The 22,505-nt window shown below is 43.1% G+C and overlaps 1 protein-coding gene across 1 annotated transcript in view; it reads left to right on the top strand.

The window, feature by feature from the left end:
* Nucleotides 1-22,505, top strand: part of fam184ab (family with sequence similarity 184 member Ab) — a gene marked incomplete at its 3' end in the record, with an annotated part of 157,216 nt that overhangs the window by 70,316 nt on the left and 64,395 nt on the right. Inside the window, exons 2-5 of the mRNA XM_084149574.1 lie at nt 13,654-14,508; nt 16,198-16,333; nt 19,112-19,293; nt 21,238-21,423. Of these exons, the coding sequence (XP_084005700.1) occupies nt 13,654-14,508; nt 16,198-16,333; nt 19,112-19,293; nt 21,238-21,423 (1,359 nt within the window). The remainder of the gene's footprint in view (nt 1-13,653; nt 14,509-16,197; nt 16,334-19,111; nt 19,294-21,237; nt 21,424-22,505) is intronic.

The following is a 22,505-nucleotide window of genomic DNA, read 5'->3' as shown; positions in this document are numbered from 1 at the left end:
TATCTGTGAACCGCTTCATGTCTGCCACATGTTGGGTCGCGCACACATTTTTCAGACAGGGGAAGTGAGCTGCATCACCACCGGCGAGTTGCGTCTCCCACAATGACAGCTTCAACTTGAAAGAACGTATGCTGTCATAATACTGCGTGGCAACTTTGTTGCGCCCTTGCAGCTGTTTGTTCAAGTTATTCAGGTGCTCTGTAACATCCACCATAAATGCAAGGTCCTGCATCCATTCTGCGGAATTAAATTCTAACACTGATTTGCCCTTTTCTTCCATGAACTGTTCAATTTCTTCTCGTAAATCAAAGAAACGCCTCAGCACAGCACCTCGGCTTAACCATCTTACCTCAGTGTGGTATGGCAGGCCATAGATGTGGTCTTTCTCTCTGAGAAGGCTGTCAAACTGACGGTGATTCAGGCTTCTGGATCGGATGAAATGAACAGTTTGGATGACCACCTTCATGACGTTATCCATCTTTAATGACTTGCAACACAAAGCCTCCTGGTGCAAAATACAGTGAAAAGTCCAAAAATCACGTCCTCCATTTGCAGATTGCACTTTCTCTCTGAACTTTGTCACAACGCCTGCTTTTTTCCCGATAATTGAGGGCGCACCATCTGTAGCCAGGCTGACAGCGCGGGACCAGTCCACTCCGACCCTGTCCAGCGCGCCGACGAGTGCAGTGAAAATATCAGCTGCTGTCGTTGTATCTGTCATCGGCACGAACTCCACGAACTCCTCGGTGACGGTCAATGTGTCATCAACTCCGCGGATGAAAATGGCCAGTTGTGCAACATCTGTAATGTCCGTGCTTTCATCAATTGCAACCGAAAACGCAATAAATGACTTTACTTTTTGCTTCAACTGGCTGTCCAAATCCACTGAAAGATCGGAAATCCTGTCTGCAACTGTGTTTCTTGTCAGGCTGATATTTGCAAAAGCCTGGTGCTTTTCAGGGCACACAATCTCTGCTGCCTTCATCATGCATGTTTTTACAAATTCACCCTCACTAAATGGTTTTGAAGCCACTGCGATTTCATTAGCAATGAGGTAGCTAGCTTTCACTGCAGCGTCACTGATGTCTCGGCTGTGAGTAAACACAGACTGCTGTTTCTTCAGACCCACCAACAGTTCATTCACCTTCTCTCTTCTCCGCTGTCCTTGAAAGTTGTCATATTTGTCGGCATGAAGACTCACATAGTGGCGACGAAGGTTATATTCTTTCAGCACTGCAACATGCTGTGAACACACCAAACATACAGCTTTCCCATTCAATTCCGTGAATAAATAGAAGGATGACCATTTTTCTTGGAACACTCTGCACTCTGCGTCCACTTTTCTCTTTTTTGACAGAGACATATTGGGGCAATGAGGGTGCCAAAGCACATAATGTTAAAAGTAGAAGCCGTAATAAATATTGCGGGCAAAACAAATTAGCTCATCCGGACTGGCTGCACTTGCTTGACCTATTTGCTCTGCCCCGGTATAAACAGTTTGCTTGCTTAACACAATTGCTATTGCGCCATCCAGTGGACACAATTGGAACAGCAGTTTCTTTTATTGAAAAATTGCAGCTAATTTTTATACTTTACAAAATCATCTCGCGGGCCGGATTAAACCCGTTTGCGGGCCTGATCCGGCCCGCGGGCCGGACATTTGACACCCCTGGTCTACACCATCACAATAAATTCATGATTTATTTTAGACAGGTCTAAAGAAACATGATATGAAGAAAATGTAGTCTATTTCAGAAGAACAGAATAGCATACTCTGAGTTGGCCTTGTTTACATTTTACGTTTTAGTCATTTAGCAGACACTCTTATCCAAAGCGACTTACAGTAGTGAGTGCATACATTTTCATACTTTTAAATGTTATATATATATATATATATATATACATACAGTACCAGTCAAAAGTTTGGACACACCTACTCATTCCAGGGTTTTTCTTTATTTTTACTATTTTCTACATTGTAGAATAATAGTGAAGACATCAAAACTATGAAATAACACATATGGAATCATGTAGTAATCCAAAAAAGTGTTCAACAAATCAACATATTTGAGACAGCTTTGCACACTCAAGGCAAATGGTGGCTATTTGAAGAATCTCAAATATAACATATATTTTGATTTGTTTACATTTACATTACATTTTAGTCATTTAGCAGACGCTCTTATCCAGAGCGACTTACATGAGCAATTAGGGTTAAGTGCCTTGCTCAAGGGCACATCGACAGATTTTTCACCTAGTCGGCTCGGGGATTAGAACCAGCGACCTTTCGGTTACTGGCACAACGCTCTTAACCACTAAGCTACCTGCCGCCTATGTTTAACACTTTTTTGGTACTACATGATTCCATATGTTTTATTTCATAGTTTTGATGTCTTCACTATTATTCTACAGTGTAGAAAATAGTAAAAACAAAGAAAAACCCTTAAATTGTCATGCTGGTCTCATCTGACCACAACACTTTCACCCAGTTCTCCTCTGAATCATTCAGATGTTCATTGGCAAACTTCAGACGTGCCTGTAAATGTGCTTTCTTGAGCAGGGGGACCTTGCGGGCGCTGCAGGATTTCAGTCCTTCACGGCGTAGTGTGTTACCAATTGTTTTCTTGGTGACTATGGTCCCAGCTGCCTTGAGATCATTGACAAGATCCTCCCGTGTAGTTCTGGGCTGATTCCTCACCGTTCTCATGATCATTGCAACTCCACGGGGTGAGATTTGCATGGAGCCCCAGGCCGAGGGAGATTGACAGTTATTTTGTGTTTCTTCCATTTGTGAATAATCGCACCAACTGTTGTCACCTTCTCACCAAGCTGCTTGCCGATGGTCTTGTAGCCCATTCCAGCCTTGTGTAGGTCTACAATCTTGTCCCTGACATCCTTGGAGAGCTCTTTGGTCTTGGCCGTGGTGGAGAGTTTGGAATCTGATTGATTGATTGCTTCTGTGGACAGGTGTATTTTATACAGGTAACAAACTGAGATTAGGAGCACTCCCTTTAAGAGTGTGCTCCTAATCTCAGCTCGTTACCTGTATAAAAGACACCTGGGAGCCAGAAATCTTTCTGATTGAGAGGGGGTCAAATACTTATTTACCTCATTAAAATGCAAATCAATTTAAAACATTTTTGACATGTGTTTTTCAGGATTTTGTTGTTGTTATTCTGTCTCTCACTATTCAAATAAACCTACCATTAAAATTATAGACTGATCATGTCTTTGTCAGTGGGCAAACGTACAAAATCAGCAGGGGATCAAATACTTTTTTCCCTCACTGTACAAACATGGTCTCTTTTTTGCTTTCTTGAGTAAGTAAGCCAAAATGCAGGTGTTTCAGCCTAGCTCAGTGCTTTCTGTGGTGGTGGGGCAGCCAGGTTGGTAATGTTATCTAGTTGCACCATGATTGGCTCAGTGTTCTGTCACTCATGGGGACACTACGACACCGCAAATTCTACAGGGAGAGCTCGAAGATTCAAGCCCCTAGGGTGCTGCCATAGATTTACATTAGAAGTGCCCATCCAAGAAGGCTCAAGGTCATTGGCCAAAGATAAAATGACGTCAAATCACATTATAGCTACCGTAGCTTTGATTGGACTGATCATGTCAACATCATACTTTCAAAATCTTAGCTAGCAAGCTAGACAAGCAGTCATCATCATGAATCAAGTCGACAATCTACTGGCAAATCCTTTTCAATCCTTGTCATATGAAGAGAAATTATAGATAAAACATATCGGTGCTCATTGGACATAAACATTACATAACAAGTTGGAAACCGCAAATACAACAATGAGTGGTTTTTAAGGAATCAGTGACTAACTGCAAGCGTTGTAAAGCAATCACTAGCCTGCTATTCAGTGGAGAGGGTGTGTGGTCCAAGTCTGGGTTTAAGGGTCTCTTTTACATGCTTAAAAGGATAAACATTCATATGTAACACCATGGGCCAGAAAAGGTTGAATACATTGGACACGCTGTCAATTCAGCATGACTTCTGCCGTGTTCAACTGGAATCTCTGAACTGGAAAATCTCAGACTTCAGTGAGTTCAAGACAACTGGGAACTCAGAAAAAAACGAGCTCCGACTGAGGAAAATACATTTTGAAAGGTCATCCAACTCGGGCCTCTTTCTAGAGCTTCCGACCTGAAGATCACTGACGTCATGATTCAACCTTGTTTTTTTCCGAGTTCCCAGTTGTCTTGAAAGCACCATAAATCCAGAGAATGCCAGACTTTGATGACAAAATTTGCCCACAAGGAGGACCGCTGCGCCACCTTCCTGTTCAAGTGATTACAGCATAACAAGGTGAGTGCAAAAATGTATTGTATGCTGCTTCATAAATTATGTAATATGCCAGGGAGATATGTATATTGTAGCTAAGAATGTAATACTAAGTGTATGTTGTGTAGTAAGCTGTTAGTAGCCCATGTGCCTCACCCTAATAATTTGGTCCCGTTACCCCTCATAACTTAGCCTACTGTTCTGACTTGGTGGTGCACATGTAGCCTATAGCCTTAGAGAAAGATCATTGTTGAATATTGTAAGAGATTTCATTGTCTGCTTATATGCCCCTTTATTTATCCTACGGTTCTGACTTGGTGTACAGGGAGAATACTGTAAGAATGGCCCACGTTCTGAATTCTGTCGCTGTACATTTCAAAAGTGCTGATCAAATAGTTATATTGACTACGTCCGTCTTAGCTCGCTCATGAATGTCTTAATTCAAAATTAAGGATTGCCTCTTATCCGCTCATCGTTCCCTTATGCCACAGTTTGAACATCTCAGTTGTCAGTAGAAACCACATTTGTTTAAGCAAGTCACCCATACCAGCTATGTTTTTTAAAAGGCAGTAAATGAGGCTGAATGAACTGTTTCGCTGCCAGACAAGGCTCCGCTGATATCCAGGTGTAGCGGTGGTAAGGATTCACTCCATGTTGCTGAAAAGAAAGCTATGCTCCAGTCATATATAAAGTGTAGTAGAATTGCATTAAATGTGTTTATAAAGGGCAAATGTTTCACATGCAAAGAAAGAAGAAATGTATCTGATATAGCCTAGGCCTACTCTACTCTATATGCGCTCAGCCATGCATTGAACCGTTTTTTTGTTGTTGTTGTGAACAGTGATTTTGTTATATTATTAGCAACCCAGTATCACAGATTATGGTGAAATAGACACAAATTGCTTATTGGAAATTTGTGACAGGCACACAAAAAGTATATTTTTTAGTGTGCAATAAACTATTTTGTATACAGTGTATTTTAATTACAGATAAAGACCGTAGGTTACTTAAGATAGAAACGATAGGAGGCAGATAGGAGGGAGGTTGGTCGGGGAGGATGGGTGGACGTGAATTTCTAGCAACCCAAAGGTTGTGTGTTCGAATTTCATCATTGATAACTTTAGCATTTTCGCTAATTATCTACTTTTTTGCTACTTTGCAACTACTTAGCATGTTGGTTAACATTTTCCCATAACATTTTAACCTTTTAACTACACAAATAGCATGTTAACTAACCCTAACGTTAACCCCTAAACCTAACCCTAACCTTAACCCCTAACCCTAACATTAACCCTTAGCCAAGCTAACGTTAGCCACCTAGCTAGCCTATCTAACGTTAGCCACAACAAATTGGAATTTGTGTAATACAAACAAAATGCTTTGTGATGAAAATTACATATTGCAGCTTTAAGCCTCTCATTGACAGAAGATTATGGTTTGCGTACATAGGCAGTAGTAAAAAAGTGGACTATTTCACAGTAAACTGTGATAGTATTATTGGCCTAAATTATGACTATCCAATCTACTCATCACATTACCAATAGTAGGCTTACATGTCTGCAAATGCGATTATTCATGTGATGCTTTATTATAAAGGTGAATTTTTATGTTGAAAATTATCTTCCCCAAACTTGAAACTCACGCACCGCCTATGTAGGCCAGTTAGACTACACCGGATGTAAAACTGATTAATGTGCTAAATTTTAAGAATTGAACAATAAATATAGCAGCAGGAGAAAGCTGTGATCCTCTTTTAAATAAATAGTGGCCAGTCAAAACTCTGTTTTCACACGCGATTGTACACACGCTGGGCATCATTCACAAGTGATAATACATAATTCACAAGTGATAATTTTGTCACCCATCAGACTATTCTTAATTTAATGTTATCTTTACATATGCTAAATAATATACAGTGGGGAGAACAAGTATTTGATACACTGCCGATTTTGCAGGTTTTCCTACTTACAAAGCATGTAGAGGTCTGTAATTTTTATCATAGGTACACTTCAACTGTGAGAGACGGAATCTAAAACAAAAATCTAGAACATCACATTGTATGATTTTTAAGTAATTAATTTGCATTTTATTGCATGACATAAGTATTTGATCACCTACCAACCAGTAAGAATTCCGGCTCTCACAGACCTGTTAGTTTTTCTTTAAGAAGCCCTCCTGTTCTCCACTCATTACCTGTATTAACTGCACCTGTTTGTACTCGTTACCTGTATAAAAGACACCTGTCCACACACTCAATCAAACAGACTCCAACCTCTCCACAATGGCCAAGACCAGAGAGCTGTGTAAGGACATCAGGGATAAAATTGTAGACCTGCACAAGGCTGGGATGGGCTACAGGACAATAGGCAAGCAGCTTGGTGAGAAGGCAACAACTGTTGGCGCAATTATTAGAAAATGGAAGAAGTTCAAGATGACGGTCAATCATCCTCGGTCTGGGGCTCCATGCAAGATCTCACCTCGTGGGGCATCAATGATCATGAGGAAGGTGAGGGATCAGCCCAGAACTACACGGCAGGACCTGGTCAATGACCTGAAGAGAGCTGGGACCACAGTCTCAAAGAAAACAATTAGTAACACACTACGCAGTCATGGATTAAAATCATGCAGCGCACGCAAGGTCCCCCTGCTCAAGCCAGCGCATGTCCAGGCCCATCTGAAGTTTGCCAATGACCATCTGGATGATCCAGAGGAGGAATGGGAGAAGGTCATGTGGTCTGATGAGACAAAAATAGAGCTTTTTGGTCTAAACTCCACTCGCCGTGTTTGGAGGAAGAAGAAGGATGAGTACAACCCCAAGAACACCATCCCAACCGTGAAGCATGGAGGTGGAAACATCATTCTTTGGGGATGCTTTTCTGCAAAGGGGACAGGATGACTGCACCGTATTGAGGGGAGGATGGATGGGGCCATGTATCGCGAGATCTTGGCCAACAACCTCCTTCCCTCAATAAGAGCATTGAAGATGGGTCGTGGCTGGGTCTTCCAGCATGACAACGACCCGAAACACACAGCCAGGGCAACTAAGGAGTGGCTCCGTAAGAAGCATCTCAAGGTCCTGGAGTGGCCTAGCTAGTCTCCAGACCTGAACCCAATAGAAAATCTTTGGAGGGAGCTGAAAGTCCGTATTGCCCAGTGACAGCCCTGAAACCTGAATGATCTGGAGAAAGTCTGTATGGAGGAGTGGGCCAAAATCGCTGCTGCAGTGTGTACAAACCTGGTCAAGACCTAAAGGAAACGTATGATCTCTGTAATTGCAAACAAAGGTTTCTGTACCAAATATTAAGTTATGCTTTTCTGATGTATCAAATACTTATGTCATGCAATAAAATGCAAATTAATTACTTTAAAATCATACAATGTGATTTTCTGGATTTTTGTTTTATATTCCGTCTCTCACAGTTGAAGTGTACCTATGATAAAAATTACAGACATCTATATGCTTTGTAAGTAGGAAAACCTGCAAAATCAACAGTGTATCAAATACTTGTTCTCCCCACTGTATGTGTGAAATTAGTTTTGATTTAGAGTGGACCATTATCATGCACTTGTCGGAACAGGGGCAGGGGGGGAAAAACATGTCATCTATGCACTTGAATAGTGAATGTAGGACGCTTTTCCTGTGGTTAATTTTCATGCCAGCCAGGCAGGCTGTACTCCTGTTGTAAAGAGAAGCAATGTGCTTAATATTAGGAAAGTTGAGACATAAATATTGTAAGCCTAGCCTATAGAAAGCTGATGGGAGCCTCCTCTTTTTAATAGAGGCCATCAAAACTATGTTTTCTCACGCAATTGCATAGCCCATAAAAATGTTGCACAACATGAGTTCATGGGCTCTCATGAAGGGTTTGATTAGATTTTTTTATCACATTTGCATTGCTGTCAGAGTGATTAGAGGGACAATAGAGTGCTGAGTACCAGGCCATTAGTGACTAGCAGTTAGCATGTTTGGTAAGCTACTAATGACCATAAGAAGCATCAGAACGCAGTTTTGGAGAAGCCTAGTTACCGTGACTACATGGTCACGTGGAATTTGACTGCAGTCATGACTAGTGACCGCCGGTGTGGCGGTAATATGGTCACCGTAACAGCCCTAATTATGATACTGACCAGTATAGAATAAAGGATGAACATACATCCACTCTCATACTCAACCCCCCTTCTAGATAGAGATGGCAGGCACCTCGTGAAGGCCTCCTTTCACACGCCCATCTATTACTTAAGGGCCACAACCAATCAAACCTGCCTTAGATAAGATCACACAATGACTTGTGTAAAGACTGTTAAGTTACTAATGCCTATTTACGTAAACCATAATATTCTGTCTATGAGAGGCTTAAAGCTGCAATATGAAGCTTTTTTGGTGACCCGACCAAATTCACATAGAAATTTGAGTTATAGATCTGTCATTCTCATTGAAAGCAAGTCTATGTGCGGTATTTCTTTGCTTCCCTATTCTTAAGTTTAGTTTTTGCATCTTTTACTTTCGGTTTTTTACACCAGGTTCAAACAGCTGAAAAACAATATTTTTGGTTATTGAAAATATATTTCACAGCGGTTTAGATGGTACAATGATTCTCTACACTGCTTGTTTTGTCACATAAACTGAAATTAGGCGAACTATTATAATTTCATCAACCAGGAAATGGAGGAGTGATTTCTGCTTATTGCACCTTTAAGGTACGCCAAACCATGGGAAAAATAATATATTATGTACTGCTAAGCCAGACTTTTAAAAGAAACTTCACAATCAGGCCATGTAAATGCTGCAGTGGGGGAAGTTTTGGTGTCACACTGCTGGAGAATCTACTCAGCATAGCAAAGTTCCAGTCAGTGTTCCCTCTGCATGAAACAAAGCACAGTTTACAGAGCTGGCCCAGTCCTACCCCCTTATCTGCCTTAATTACCTCCTGGATTAAGGTGCACCTTGCAGTTTAGTGGAAACTGTGCCTATAATGACTCTAATTAGCACTATCTTTCGACTTAATGCATATTCAGCCTCTGAGGTGGTTGATGCGGTATATTTGTACGTGACTTAGTCCAACTAATACTGAATAGTGAATACAAGTCAGGAATTAGGTTGACAAAACTGGAAACACTCTCTAAAGTCACATGAGCTAGGTTGGCTTTTATGTTGGCTTCAACTGCAGCCTATTACAGTGGGATACAGTCAATGGCATGACCGAGGCATTGATGGCAGACAGGCACTCTGCAGGGCTGTACTTTGAGACTGAAAAGACATAACCGTCCCCCATTTTGATCTCCAGCTCAAAGCTACACTGAACAAAAATATAAACGCAACATGCAACAATTTCAAAGATTTTAGTGAGTTACAGTTCATATAATAAATTAAATTGAACAGTCAATTGAAATAAATGCATTAGGCCCTAAACTATGGATTTCACATGACTGGGAATACAGATATGCATCTGTTGGTCACAGATACCTTAAAAAAAAGGTAGGGGCGTGGATCAGAAAAACAGTCAGTATCTGGGGTGACCACCATTTGCCTCATGCAGCGCGACACATCTCCTTTGCTTTGCTCAGGCTGTTGATTGTGGCCTGTGGAATGTTGTCCCACTGTTCTTCTATGGCTGTGCGAAGTTGCTGGATATTGGCGGGAACTGGAACACGCTGTCGTACATGTCTATCCAGAGCATCCCAAATATGCTCAATGGGTGACATGTCTGGTGAGAATGCAGGCCATGGAAAAAACGGGGACATTTTCAGCTTCCAGGAATTGTGATAGTTTGTGCAGAAATTATTCGGTTGTGCAAACCCACAGTTTCATCAGCTGTCCGGCTGGCTCGTCTCAGACCATCCTGCAGGTTAAGAAGCCGGATGTGGAGGTCCTGGGCTGGCGTGGTTACACGTGGTCTGCGGTTGTGAGGCCGGTTGGCCATACTGCCAAAATCTCTAAAACGACGTTGGAGGTGGCTTATGGTAGAGAAATGAACATTCAATTCTTTGGCAACAGCTCTGGTGGACATTCCTACAGTCAGCTTGCCAATTGCACGCTAGCCCAAATTTGAGACATTTGTGGCATTGTGTTGTGTGACAAAACTGCACATTTTAGAGTGGCCTTTTATTATCCCCAGCACAAGGAGCACCTGTGTAATGATCATGCTGTTTAATCAGCTTCTTGATATCCCACACCTGTCAGGTGGATGGATTATTTTGACAATGGAGAAATGCTCACTATCAGGGATGTAAAAAAAAATGTGTGCACAAAATTTGAGAGAAATAAGCTTTTTGTGCGTGTGGAACATTTCTGGGATCTTTTATTTCAGCTCATGAAACATGAGAGCAACACTTTACATGTTGCGTTTTATAATTTGTCCCTGTTTACCGAGCTCCCCATTGTACTGAACAATATGTTACCCCTCCGCACTCCTCTGCAAATGGCGGTGATAATCGCTATCATGAACGTCTTATTTGCTGATGTTCAGACATTAGTAATGACCCCTGCACTGGGCAGTAGGAGTGATTAAATCACCAGTGCCAGGAGAGGAGGAAAAGCATTGGATTTCTCAGACCTGAGCCCTCCCCTTTTGGGGCAGATGATGCCTCTTTATGTGCTAAACATGCTGGCTTCAGCCCAAAGATTAACATCCACAAACAGGGGGCTTTGAGTTTGACACCCGCGGTTCACTTCCATATCTAAATCTTGCTACCTGGTATTACTGGTCATCATTAATTTATGTCAATAATTCAGATCCATACTCCTTTGTGTATCTGAATTCTGTATTCCAGAGTCTGAGATATGGGCAATACTGAGTAGTTTGCTCTGGAACCTTAACCCAGAGACCAGCGTTGCCTTGAGATGTCTTTGCCTTTTGCGATCTAAGGGCCTTTCTTCTCTCTCTTCAGCATCCTCAAACCATTCTGGGAACATGAATAAGGCTCACCTTTTAGCAGTTATTGGAGCTTAATGTTAAGACTGATACATTTAGCAAACATATTCGTAGCTAGCGGTAAGTAGGTCTAGGCCAACTCTTGGGTCTTTCAGCTCATGTTTCAGGCTGACTACTAAGCAGCCAGTGTTATATTGGGTTCTTCCCGTCAGTGATGAATGCATCCATCTGCAATCACTGATTCAGCATTCACAATGCATTGTAAAAAAACAAACCATTTTGTACTGCTCTGTGCTTTTTTAGTGCTGTCTTATTAATTAGCCCAGTCACTGTCACTATGTAAACATCTCATCCAAAAGAACCACACATTGACCTAACCTAGGGAGGTGGGGATGGATGATGGTAATAACACATGGAGCCTAAGATAATGGTTAGGGAGCAGAGGGTAGCCTTTTAAAGAGGGAGGATATGGGTTTTGGGAAACGGCTAGACTTGTGATGAAAGAAAAATAAAATGACAGGCAGCAGCAATACTTTGAGTCTGCAATCAATACATAACTTTGACTTGAATATTTTTTACTATTGTCAGTGCATTTCGTTTGCGTTCTATTTTAAACAAAACACATACGCCTAAGTCAGTTCATCTCTCTCTCTCTTTTTTAAAGAGAATCCTGGAAGAATGCTGAGTAAGCTCATTCCCAAGCCCTTGGCTATACTACATGGCTGTAGGGTCCGTGCTGCAGGAGCTGACGGTGCTGCGCCTGACGGTGCTGCGCCTGCCAGGCTGCGTGAGAGAGAGAGAATGGATGGAGGCTATATGGGAGGTAGTCCTGGGTTCCTCTCAGGTCAAATGGAGGGGAGAATCCATTATGGAATGATGACACCACTGCACGCTTCTCTGCCAAAGCCATCTCACCCGCTGAGACCATGGGACCGCAGACACAGTCTCTCTCTCTGTGTCTCTCTGTGTCTCTCTGTGTGTCTGTCTCTCTCGCTCTCTCTCTCTCTCTCTCTCTCTCTCTCTCTCTGTCTCTGTCTCTGTCTCTGTCTCTGTCTCTGTCTCTGTCTCTGTCTCTGTCTCTGTCTCTGTCTCTCTCTCTCTCTCTCTCTCTCTCTCTCTCTCTCTCTCTCTCTCTCTCTCTCTCTCTCTGTCTCTGTCTCTGTCTCTGTCTCTCTCTCTCTCTCTCTCTCTCTCTCTCTCTCTCTCTCTCTCTCTCTCTCTCTCTCTCTCTCTCTCTCTCTCTCTCTCTCTCTCTCTCTCTCTCTTTTCACATGTGGCTGGCTAGATTGCCGCACTAACACCAGATAGGCAGAGAACTTTTAGCTTTCTCCCGTAATCATTTGTCAAAACAATTATGGAAATGAATTCTGACTCAGCCCTTTATCGCTCGTGAGAAACTTCACGAGCTGGGGTCCTTTCATTCCCACAGAATGCCTTTCAACAAGGGCATTATTATTTTATCTAAAGGATGGATATGATTAGGCCTAAGGTTTATAATGGGTATTGAGCTGAGATCCTGCTGCATAGGCCTCTTATCTCCTTTGAGAAATGAGAATGCGATTGAAGGATTGCAGGGGAGGTTACAATAGGAAACCAGAAATCCCTGGTGGTTTTGTCTTTTCTTGAATAAACCTTTGATAAAAATGTTGTCCTACCTGGTTGGGTACAATGTGTTGCATTTGCTCTCATTTGATGGAGAGCTGTAACAGACAATCTGAATAGTGATAACAAAAGAAGTCTGTTTGAAAGTTAACATTTTATAAGCATTTTAGCATATCAAAAACACTGGCAAGTTGGCAACATTTAAGAACTTCATAGTCCATCCCATGTTTTCACCCTGGTGAATAAAATATGGATATCATTATCTGAAAAAGGCATTTTATTTTCCGTTTCTTCTCTATCTTATTCTGATGACAGGCTTTTGTACTAAGTAAACAAGGATTATCAAAAGTATTCAACTGTTCAACGTGGTGAATTATTGACTGTGTGTATCTGGTGAGAAAACAAATAGCCTTATTCCGTAGGGCAGCAGCCCAGAGCCAGCACCCTGTATCAGTAGGGGAAAGATTAGGGGACATTTCTCATGGCTCTTAAACTGTAAATATAAAACTCATTTTCTCCCAAAATCACTTTGTAGTCAGATTATCCGGGCTTTCAATTGGAAGTAATTTTTGGGAGTAAAGGTCAGCCACTCACTCAACTGTCAATCATGCGTCAAAGTGCTTTGACACTGCAGTCAGACAGTTAATGTAATGATAAACCTTTTATTTTCAGGATAATGCTAACATATCATCATACAAAGCTTGAACTTTCTTGCTGATGTACATTAAGGCTACTTTTATCTCCTGAACCTGAGAAGAATGCTAACACGTCACCATACAGGTTTTTGCTGAGGGACATTTACTTCCATCTCCAGCACCTGTTCAAAGCCATTGGATATGCATTTGTTCTATCCTGTCTCCCATTCAAATGTTCTTCCTGCCTCCACAGGTGATCTACGCCCTCAACACCAAGAACGACGAGCACGAGGCGGCCATCCAGATACTGAAGGAGGCGCATGAGGAGGAGGTGCAGCAGATCCTGTCGGAGACGCGGGAGAAGATCATGCAGTACAAGGGCAAGATCAGCGACGAGATGGACCTGAAGCAGCGCATCCAGTCGCTGGAGGAGTCCATGGAACTGCATGAGCGCATGAAACGCCAGGCCCTCACCGAGTTCGAGACCTACCGGCAGCGCGTGGAGGACATGCAGCTGTGCACCGAGGCCCAGCACACACAGCGTGTGGTCACCATGTCCCGCGAGGTGGAGGAGATGCGACGCTCGTTCGAGGAGAAGCTGCGCTCCTTCGGCACAGCGCAGGCCCAGTTTGAGCAGGAGAAGAAGCTGGCGCTGGAGGAGCTGAAGGCCAACCATCGGCAGGAGGTGTCAGAGCTGCTCCGCAGCCACCAGAGCCAGAACCAGAACTACAGCAAGGACCAGGAGAAACTGGGCCAGCTGCACAAAGCTGAGGTGGAGTCCCTGTCGGAGCGCGTGGAGGAGGTGAAGGGGGACAAGAAGAGGCTGGTAGAGGAGTACGAGGCCAAGCTCAACAAGGCCCAGGCCTTCTACGAGCGCGAGCTGGAGGCCATGAAGCGCACGCAGCAGCTCACCGCAGACAACCTGCAGGCCTGGAAGAAGACTGAGGCAGAGCTGCGGAGGGAGTTCCAGATGCAGGAGGCAGCATTGCAGAAGACCCTGGGGAAGCTGCGCTCCGAGCTGCAGAGGGTGCAGGAGGAAGCACGGGAACACAGGGAGAAGTCCCACAAGTTGCAGGCCTCGCTCACTGCAGCCGAGAGCAACATCAAGGTAATAGAGGCTGTGGAGATACCCCACTGTGGCTTAAATGTCCCAATGAAAGGCCCCAAAGCTATTAGTCTTAAAGAGATACACATGTCAACTTCATAGAATAAAGATATGTAGCTAGCATTGATGTTGTATTATTACGGTAATCTTTCGTTTAGCCCAGAAAGCATTTAATACAGGTAACTGCCAAAATAAAGGAAACACCAACATAAAGTGTCTTGATAGGGCGTTGGGCCACCACAAGCCGCCAGAACGCCGCTCCAGAATGTCCTATATGTATTCAGTTAAGTTGAGCTCTGTTGACTGAGCCACACACACCCTTTAAACCACCTTTGCTCCTTTGAAACCCATCTTTCAAAGTCACTGAGATGTCTTCTAGCCATGGGTAGCCAAAATAATGGGCAACTTTTTATACATGACTCTAAGCGTGATGGGATTTTTAATTGCTTAATTAATTCAGGAAGTGTTTCCTTTATTTTGGGAGCACCTGCTTTTAGTATCCCTCATTTACTCAAGTGTTTCCTTTATTTTGGCAATTACCAGAGTGTTAATCCTGAAAATCCCAGTATGATTTAATTGTCATTTAATAACACTGGTTACTACAGATATTCCCTTTCAGTAAACCAAAGACCTAGCTAGCTAATTTATCTGACTGTGTTTTATGGATACCTCCCAGGAGCCCTTCCAGTCAGTTTAGTATGAGATGGGTGCCTACTGCTTATCAGGAAGGCAGGTGTGACACGATGATATCAGCCATGCCGCCGCAATTTGATTTTTCATTAAGAGAAACAAAACAAACTGAGAGGGCGATTAAAGCATGTCCTCTCTCCCTGAACAGCTCATTACACATACACCTGCACCTGCTCATCAGGGAAATCACACCCTACGGACCAGTCAGAATGGGAAATCACACCATACTAGACAATGCAAAATGCACCCCCTGTTTCACTCACTTCCAGATGTTTATTTTACTGTAGCTACATTTTGTGTCCCTCTACAAAGAATGCAGACTTAATTTAGGCCTAGTGAATGGCAGACAATTTGGGGAATGAAAGCCGGGCTGTAAAATTAGTCTACATTTGCCGCTTAAGATACTCCATCTTATCTTCAAATAGATTTTGGGCAAGACTTCTGTGGTTTACACCCAGATATTCATATTCCGTTAGTGAGATGGATTTTTGCTTGAGGAAATATAGTCCCTTAATCTATTAATTTAAAAAACATCAACTCCTCCATACAGATTTATCAGAAAAAGGTTTAAAACCCGCCAAACGAGTCAAGATATTAATTAGAACTCCACTTGCAAATGGGCTTTATTCCCATGGGAAATGTAAAGCTAAGTGACTATTTCAAGGCCATTCCAATGTATTACTTCATAAGGAAGGAGTCCCTGAGAGCAGTAGACAACATGCACTATGCTGTAAACGCTTTCCAATTAAGAATGAAAGTGGCTGTTATCTCTACAGAGAGTGCAAATGCAGGAATTAAAAAAGAGAGTGATGGTGATAAGAGAGAAGGAGAAAGAAAGAGAGAAAGTTAAATGATAATTAGAGAGTATGAGTGAGTGAGTCATAAATACTGTTTTCTTGTTTAGGGAGAGTGTATGAACACAGGTCAGTGAGTTGACCCTGTGCTATGTGTGTCTGTGCCTCAGAAGTGTAGGCTAACCTGTGCTCTGTGTCTGTGCTCCAGGACTTGAGCAAACAGCTGGACGAGGTGACGCAAGATGCCGAGATCGTGGAGATCCGACAGAAGGAAGCAGAGTGTGAGCTGGAGGCCACCAGAGATCGTGTGCAGCAGCAGGCCACAGAGATCCTCCTCAAAGCCAGTGAGTTAGCCTGCCACCCTCCTCCCCACCTCCTCTCTGTTAGCCTTCTTAACCTACCGGTACGCTCTACACTCTCCTTCTCTTCCCCTCTTCCTCCTCCTCCTCCTCCTCTCTTCTTTTCCTCCTCCTACAGACAGACTATGCACCCTCCTCTCCTCCTTCATCCTCTCTCTGTTACAACCCACAGTACTACACTACCTGAAAAACACTAGTGAATATTGGCCTACTCCACTCTTGGTCCTACATGATTCCCACCAATATTGAAGTCTATGTACACAGTATCTCAGCAAGTCATGAAATAATGTTGGTTCAAATTTACCAGCCTTTGCACCATTTTGCATCTGTTATTTTCAGGAAAATAAAAAAGTATATTTGGTTTTATGCCCTTCTGAAAATAACAGGCGCACAGGCTCAAACCTATATAGGCTTCCATCTGTCTATTCACAATTATCTGTCACGCGGCTCTCTTTTCATTCACTGGAGGTAGGTAGCTCCAGCTCCAGCTAACGTACCTGTTGACAGGAGATTGTGCTGTGACAGATCACCTCCCGGTATCCCAGCAACAGAGGTCCAGTGTGCTCTGCAGCCTAGCCCCAGCTCTGCTCTGAGACCTCTTCACTCCCCTGGCTCTGGAATGTACCCTGATGGGGATAGAGCTCGTCTACACCCTCACCTAACTCTTACATAGCCCATCAACATCTGGTGTGGTTCAAAAATGCCTCTCATGCCATGGTCAAGATATACAACAAGGACAGAGAGAAAACAACATGTTTGCTTTTGTGTCTGTGGAATTTTCCGTGGTGCCTATTGTGTAGCTGTGTAGTACTGTATCTGCAGGTCCATGTTTGGCATCACACCCAGAGATGCTGCTGCTGGGAACACTATCCTCTTAGCTTTGCATTTGTTGGAGAAAGAGTAGTAGCCTCACGGCTACTTAGACTTATCTGAATTGCTGTAACATAACTGTTTAATGGTGAAATGGTGTATCCCTGCTTTAATGGTATTCATAAGCCCAAGGATGTGAAAGCCGTGTTCGAATTAATGATGCCTAGTTTAAGGCGTGCTGCACTGTTTATGGTCTATACTGTGGCGAGCGCTAGTGTAGACTCTTACTAGTGATGTCTTGCATCAGTATTTCATCTGGCAGTGCCTGGCTGGGATTCAAAGAGCCTGTGTGGACCAACTCAAACATTGTCCCAGAAGGATAAGCACACTTTAAACCATATGAAGTACTGCCTCACTGAAATATCAATGTTTAAACAGTGCATTGACACAGGTCAACTCTATGGTAATACTGCTGCAACGGGTAACCTCATTCTACACTGAACAAAAAGATAAACGCAACATGTAAAGTGTTGCTCCCATGTTTCATCAAAAGCTTTTTTCTCGCAAATTGTGTGCACAAATTTGTTTACATCCCTGTTAGTGAGCATTTCTCCTTTGCCAAGATAATCCATCCGTCTGACAGGTGTGGCATAACAAGAATCTGATTAAACAGCATGATCATTACACCTGTACCCCTTGTGCTGGGGACAATAAACAGCCAATCTAAAATGTGCAGTTTTGTCACACAACACAATGCCACAGATGACTCAAGTTTTGAGTGAGCGTGCAATTGGCATGCTGACTGCAGGAATATCCACCAGAGCTGTAGCCAGAGAATTGAATGTTAATTTCTCTACCATAAGCCGCCTCCAACGTCGTTTTAGAGAACTTGGCAGTACATCCAACCTGCCTCACAACCGCAGACCATGTGTATGTGTTAAGATAATTTATTAACTAACTATTTCAGTGTCTCGGTGCGTCTCCCAAAAGGTTGTAAGGCTTTTGGATCAAGAAACGGACAGAGCTCCCAGTCTGAAATAGTCAGGTCGTCTTTATTCAGAGAATTCTGCCCAGAGAATTCTGTTATCACAATTTCAGAGTCCATCTTTTATACACACACGTCATACAAAAATCCCACCCCGCTTTAGGCAGGCTGTATTTTTCCACTGTACACATCTTGTAAGCACACACCTGGGTTTAGCTCATGTGATTTTCCTCTGCTCTCCTGACCATCAGGTCACACACACACACACACACACACACACACACACGCACACACATGTTCTTATCATAGTCTACTCCTTGCTCAGGTAGGCTGCATTCTTTAGTTATCGCCGGTCTCACAATATCCTGCAAGCCTTTTTTCACTCCCCTTTCCCTGTGTGTTTTGGGAACCAGTCTCCTGTTATTGGTTTCAGTCGTTTTGCACTTCTGCTTTCTAATTACAAGACACAAATACTCTGATGCTGTGATATAAATACATTTGATTAACTCGCTAAGCTCTAGTCTACTAATTAGTCATACATTATTAGTTTAATTGAGGGTGTGACATTTTAGTAATGTCTTACTCACACATTTCTTTATCAGTATGGTGTCGTGTGGGAGAGAGATTTGCTGATGTCAACATTGTGAACAGAGTGCCCCATGGTAGCAGTGGGGTTATGGTATGGGCAGGCATAAGCTACGGACAACGAAAACAATTGCATTTTATCGATGGCAATTTGAATGCACAAAAATACCATGACGAGATCCTGAGGCCCACTGTTTAAGGTATCTTTGACCAACAGATGCATATCTGTATTCCCAGTCATGTGAAATCCATAGATTAAGGCCTAATGAATTTATTTCAGTTGACTGATTTCCTCATATGAACTGTAACTCAGTCAAATCTTTTAAATTGTTGCATGTTGAGTCTATATTTTTGTTGTATAATAACACTGTCTGGCTGGACAGGTCACATTGGCAGCCTGCAGGCCACTCAGATGACCCACGAGGCAGCCATCCGGGACCTGGAGTCTGAGAAATCTCGTCTGAAGGACAAGGTGATGCGTCTAGAGGAGGAACGCGGGGCCCTCCAGAACAAGACCCACGCACTAGATGACAGGCAGAGGCAACAGATTCTATCCCTGGAGAAGGTGAGCCTTCAGTGGGATGGAGGGAACTATATGTCTGCCTCTCTGGAGCCTAGAGTTGTTTGAGGACAGACTGTTATTCTGCACCAGCTCTTCCAATAAGGAAATATTAGGTTAAAGTGCTCATGGCTTCACTGGTACCTCAGCTGTTGCAGTGCCTAAATCCACTCCTCCGTGTTTAATTCACAAAACTCAACATCTTGGAAAGAGAAATTACTGGACAAAAAAATAGCACTTTTGTTAACATTTAGCTGAGTACTTTGATTTAGCAAAGACTACGGTTTTGGTATAAATAGACATCAATTTTGCGTCACAGTTCGCTTCATTTTGAGTCAATGATTATTTATGTTGTATCTCAGCTATTAGCCATGGGCGTTTCTTCCAATACAGTCACCACTTTGCTCAAAGCCATGCTTTCTGGTTGGAAAATAGCATTTCACTTCAATTATTGATGTCAGAGTACACAACAACCCAAAAATATTTTACGACTAAGCATTTAGTTTGCTCCTTGGGAAGTCCCCCCTTGCTCTCAGGAGTTACAGACCCCTCAAATATGCATTGCCTCTGAACTCACAAAACTACAAATTGTTATGCTGCTGAGCCAGTCAAATTTGACCAACCTTTTAAAAAGAACATCCAAAAAGGTCACATTATTTACGAACAGTTGCTCAGAAGACAAACTGTAGTTCCCCCGTAAATGTCAAGCATGATCTATTTTCCATTCTGCATTTCCATTATGGTAAAATGCACTGTTGAATCTTTCACCATATGCCGTTCTGAATATGTAATATGCTCTCAAGATAGGGAGAGTGTTGTGTTGACATTGGTGTGTCTTAATGACAATTCCCCCCAGCCACATTCACTGCAATGCTGTAGCCTGAAAAACTGAGAGCGATGTTCTCACCTCTCCAGTTCCCAGGAAATCTCTGTTCTGTTTGTCATTACCATAGCCTTGAGTTAGGTGTTACTATGACAACTTGCTGTGAACGGAGATGTGAGTACTTTGTGCAGTGATCCACTGGGCTGCTGGCACTCTCTCTCTCTCTCTCTCTCTCTCTCTCTCTCTCTCTCTCTGTCTCTCTCTCTCTGTCTCTCTCTCTCTGTCTCTCTCTCTCTCTGTCTGTCTGTCTGTCTGTCTGTCTGTCTGTCTGTCTGTCTGTCTGTCTGTCTGTCTGTCTGTCTGTCTGTCTGTCTGTCTGTCTGTCTCTCTCTCTCTCTCTCTCTCTCTCTCTCTCTCTCTCTCTGTCTCTCTATCTCTCTCTCTCTCTCTCTCTCTCTCTCTCTCTCTCTCTGTCTCTCTCTCTCTCTCTCTCTCTCTCTCTGTCTGTCTGTCTGTCTGTCTGTCTGTCTGTCTGTCTGTCTGTCTCTCTCTCTCTCTCTCTCTCTCTCTCTCTCTGTCTCTCTCTCTCTCTGTCTCTCTCTCTCTCTGTCTCTCTCTCTCTGTCTCTGTCTCTCTCTCTCTCTCTGTGTCGCTCTCTGTGTCGCTCTCTCTCTCTCTCTCTCTCTCTCTCTCTCTCTCTCTCTCTCTCTCTCTCTCTCTCTCTCTCTCTCTCTCTCTCTCTCTCTCTCTCTCTCTCTCTCTCTCTCTCCTTGTTTGATAATACATGCCTCCCTCTCCGTTCGTTTTGGCTGGCTGCTTGAGCTTCATCTTTGAATGAGAATGTGTCAGAGGGGATTTGAAGCATCTTTAGGCTGTCACTTTTTTCCACAACAAAACACCGACAGACAGACAGCGAGACTGAAAAGCAGAACAGCCGTTCATGTGTTACCTGTGTGTTACTGACTCAAATAGATGCTCACTCAAATTACCAAGGAAATGTAAATAAGACAGTAATGAGCTTAGCATTCTGCTCACAGCTGGTTTTAATTAAACTAGAATCAAGCGTCTTAGATAAACACATAGGGCTGACAGTCATGGTGTTGTCTCTGTGTGTGTTGTTCCGTCAGACTCTACGGGAGGAGAAGCAGGTGTATGAGAAGGAGATGCTGAACATGCGTACCAAATACGAGGACGACACCGCCCACTTCAAAGAGTCACAGACCCGGGCGCTGGAGGAGCTGTCGAAAAAACACTGGACCACCCTGGAGAACACACAGACTACTGCCGAGAAGGAGAAGAGCCGGCTACTGGCCGTGAGTTACACACACACACACACACACCTCTAGTAACACAGCACTGCACCTACGCAACACACACACTGCGGTGAAACTACAGCTATACACTGCTGCAATGGGATGGGATTAACATACACAGCAGTACACTGCAGTACACACTTGAAATGATCAGGCCAGGTTTTGTAATGTTTTGTCACTCATTTTGTGGCACAGAGTCTCCATGGATTACTGTCCACGCAGCCAGAGACAGTAGCCGCAGCATCTCCCTTGGAGTCAGAACGTTGAATAAGCGAAAATGTTGTTCCATGTATGCATGGTGTTGAAATATAATTAATAATCATTAAGTCTGATTAAGACGAAGGTACCAATGTAACAATGGATGTGGAAATTGCCTTTTACATTGCAGAACCAGTTTATTGGTTGTAATTGCCAATTGGGTAATTGTATGGTCCTGGGGGCCAAGTGCTTATATTCTGCAGGCCTACCTGATTGAGCTCCTGTTAGACATTCGATTTGGTTTCTCAAGGGGAGGCTGTACAGTCTTGCCCTCAACCAGTGTCTGTTCAGATTGGACAGGTTAAGCCTGATACAGAGGCTATTTCTTTTGGGCTATTGCCCGTATATATTTGGTAAATCTACTTGTATATTTTGTATGATATGGCGCTTTCACCATTGGATCACCAAGACTTCTACACTCTGAGCACATCAACCTGCCTTGCCTTCTGCTGATTTCAAGGTCCCTCTTTTACAATTACATAGGCTAATCAAAATGTGTTGTTGACTAAATAATGAAAAGGGCTGTCTGGTAGCCTCAATAAATAGACAAAGATTTGTAGTTGAACAAGTCGTTGCATAGATGTTTTTTTTACTTGACTTCAGACTTGACTTGAAAACTTGTGACTCGACTCGACTTGACTTGTTCTTCAAATGCATGAATTGGACTTGACCCGTTCTATTTGGGACTCGACTTGAAACTCTGACCTTGTGACTTAAGACTTGCTTGTGACTTGAATAATAGTGACTTGGTCCCACCTCTGGTTTGAAGTAGGTGTTAATCAATCACACAGACACAAATTGCTGGTGGAACCACTGGAGAGAAA

The sequence above is a fragment of the Coregonus lavaretus genome, assembly GCF_964263955.1.
Source record: "Coregonus lavaretus genome assembly, chromosome: 31".
Lineage (NCBI taxonomy): Eukaryota > Metazoa > Chordata > Actinopteri > Salmoniformes > Salmonidae > Coregonus > Coregonus lavaretus.
This window is presented reverse-complemented; position numbering and strand designations above follow the sequence as displayed.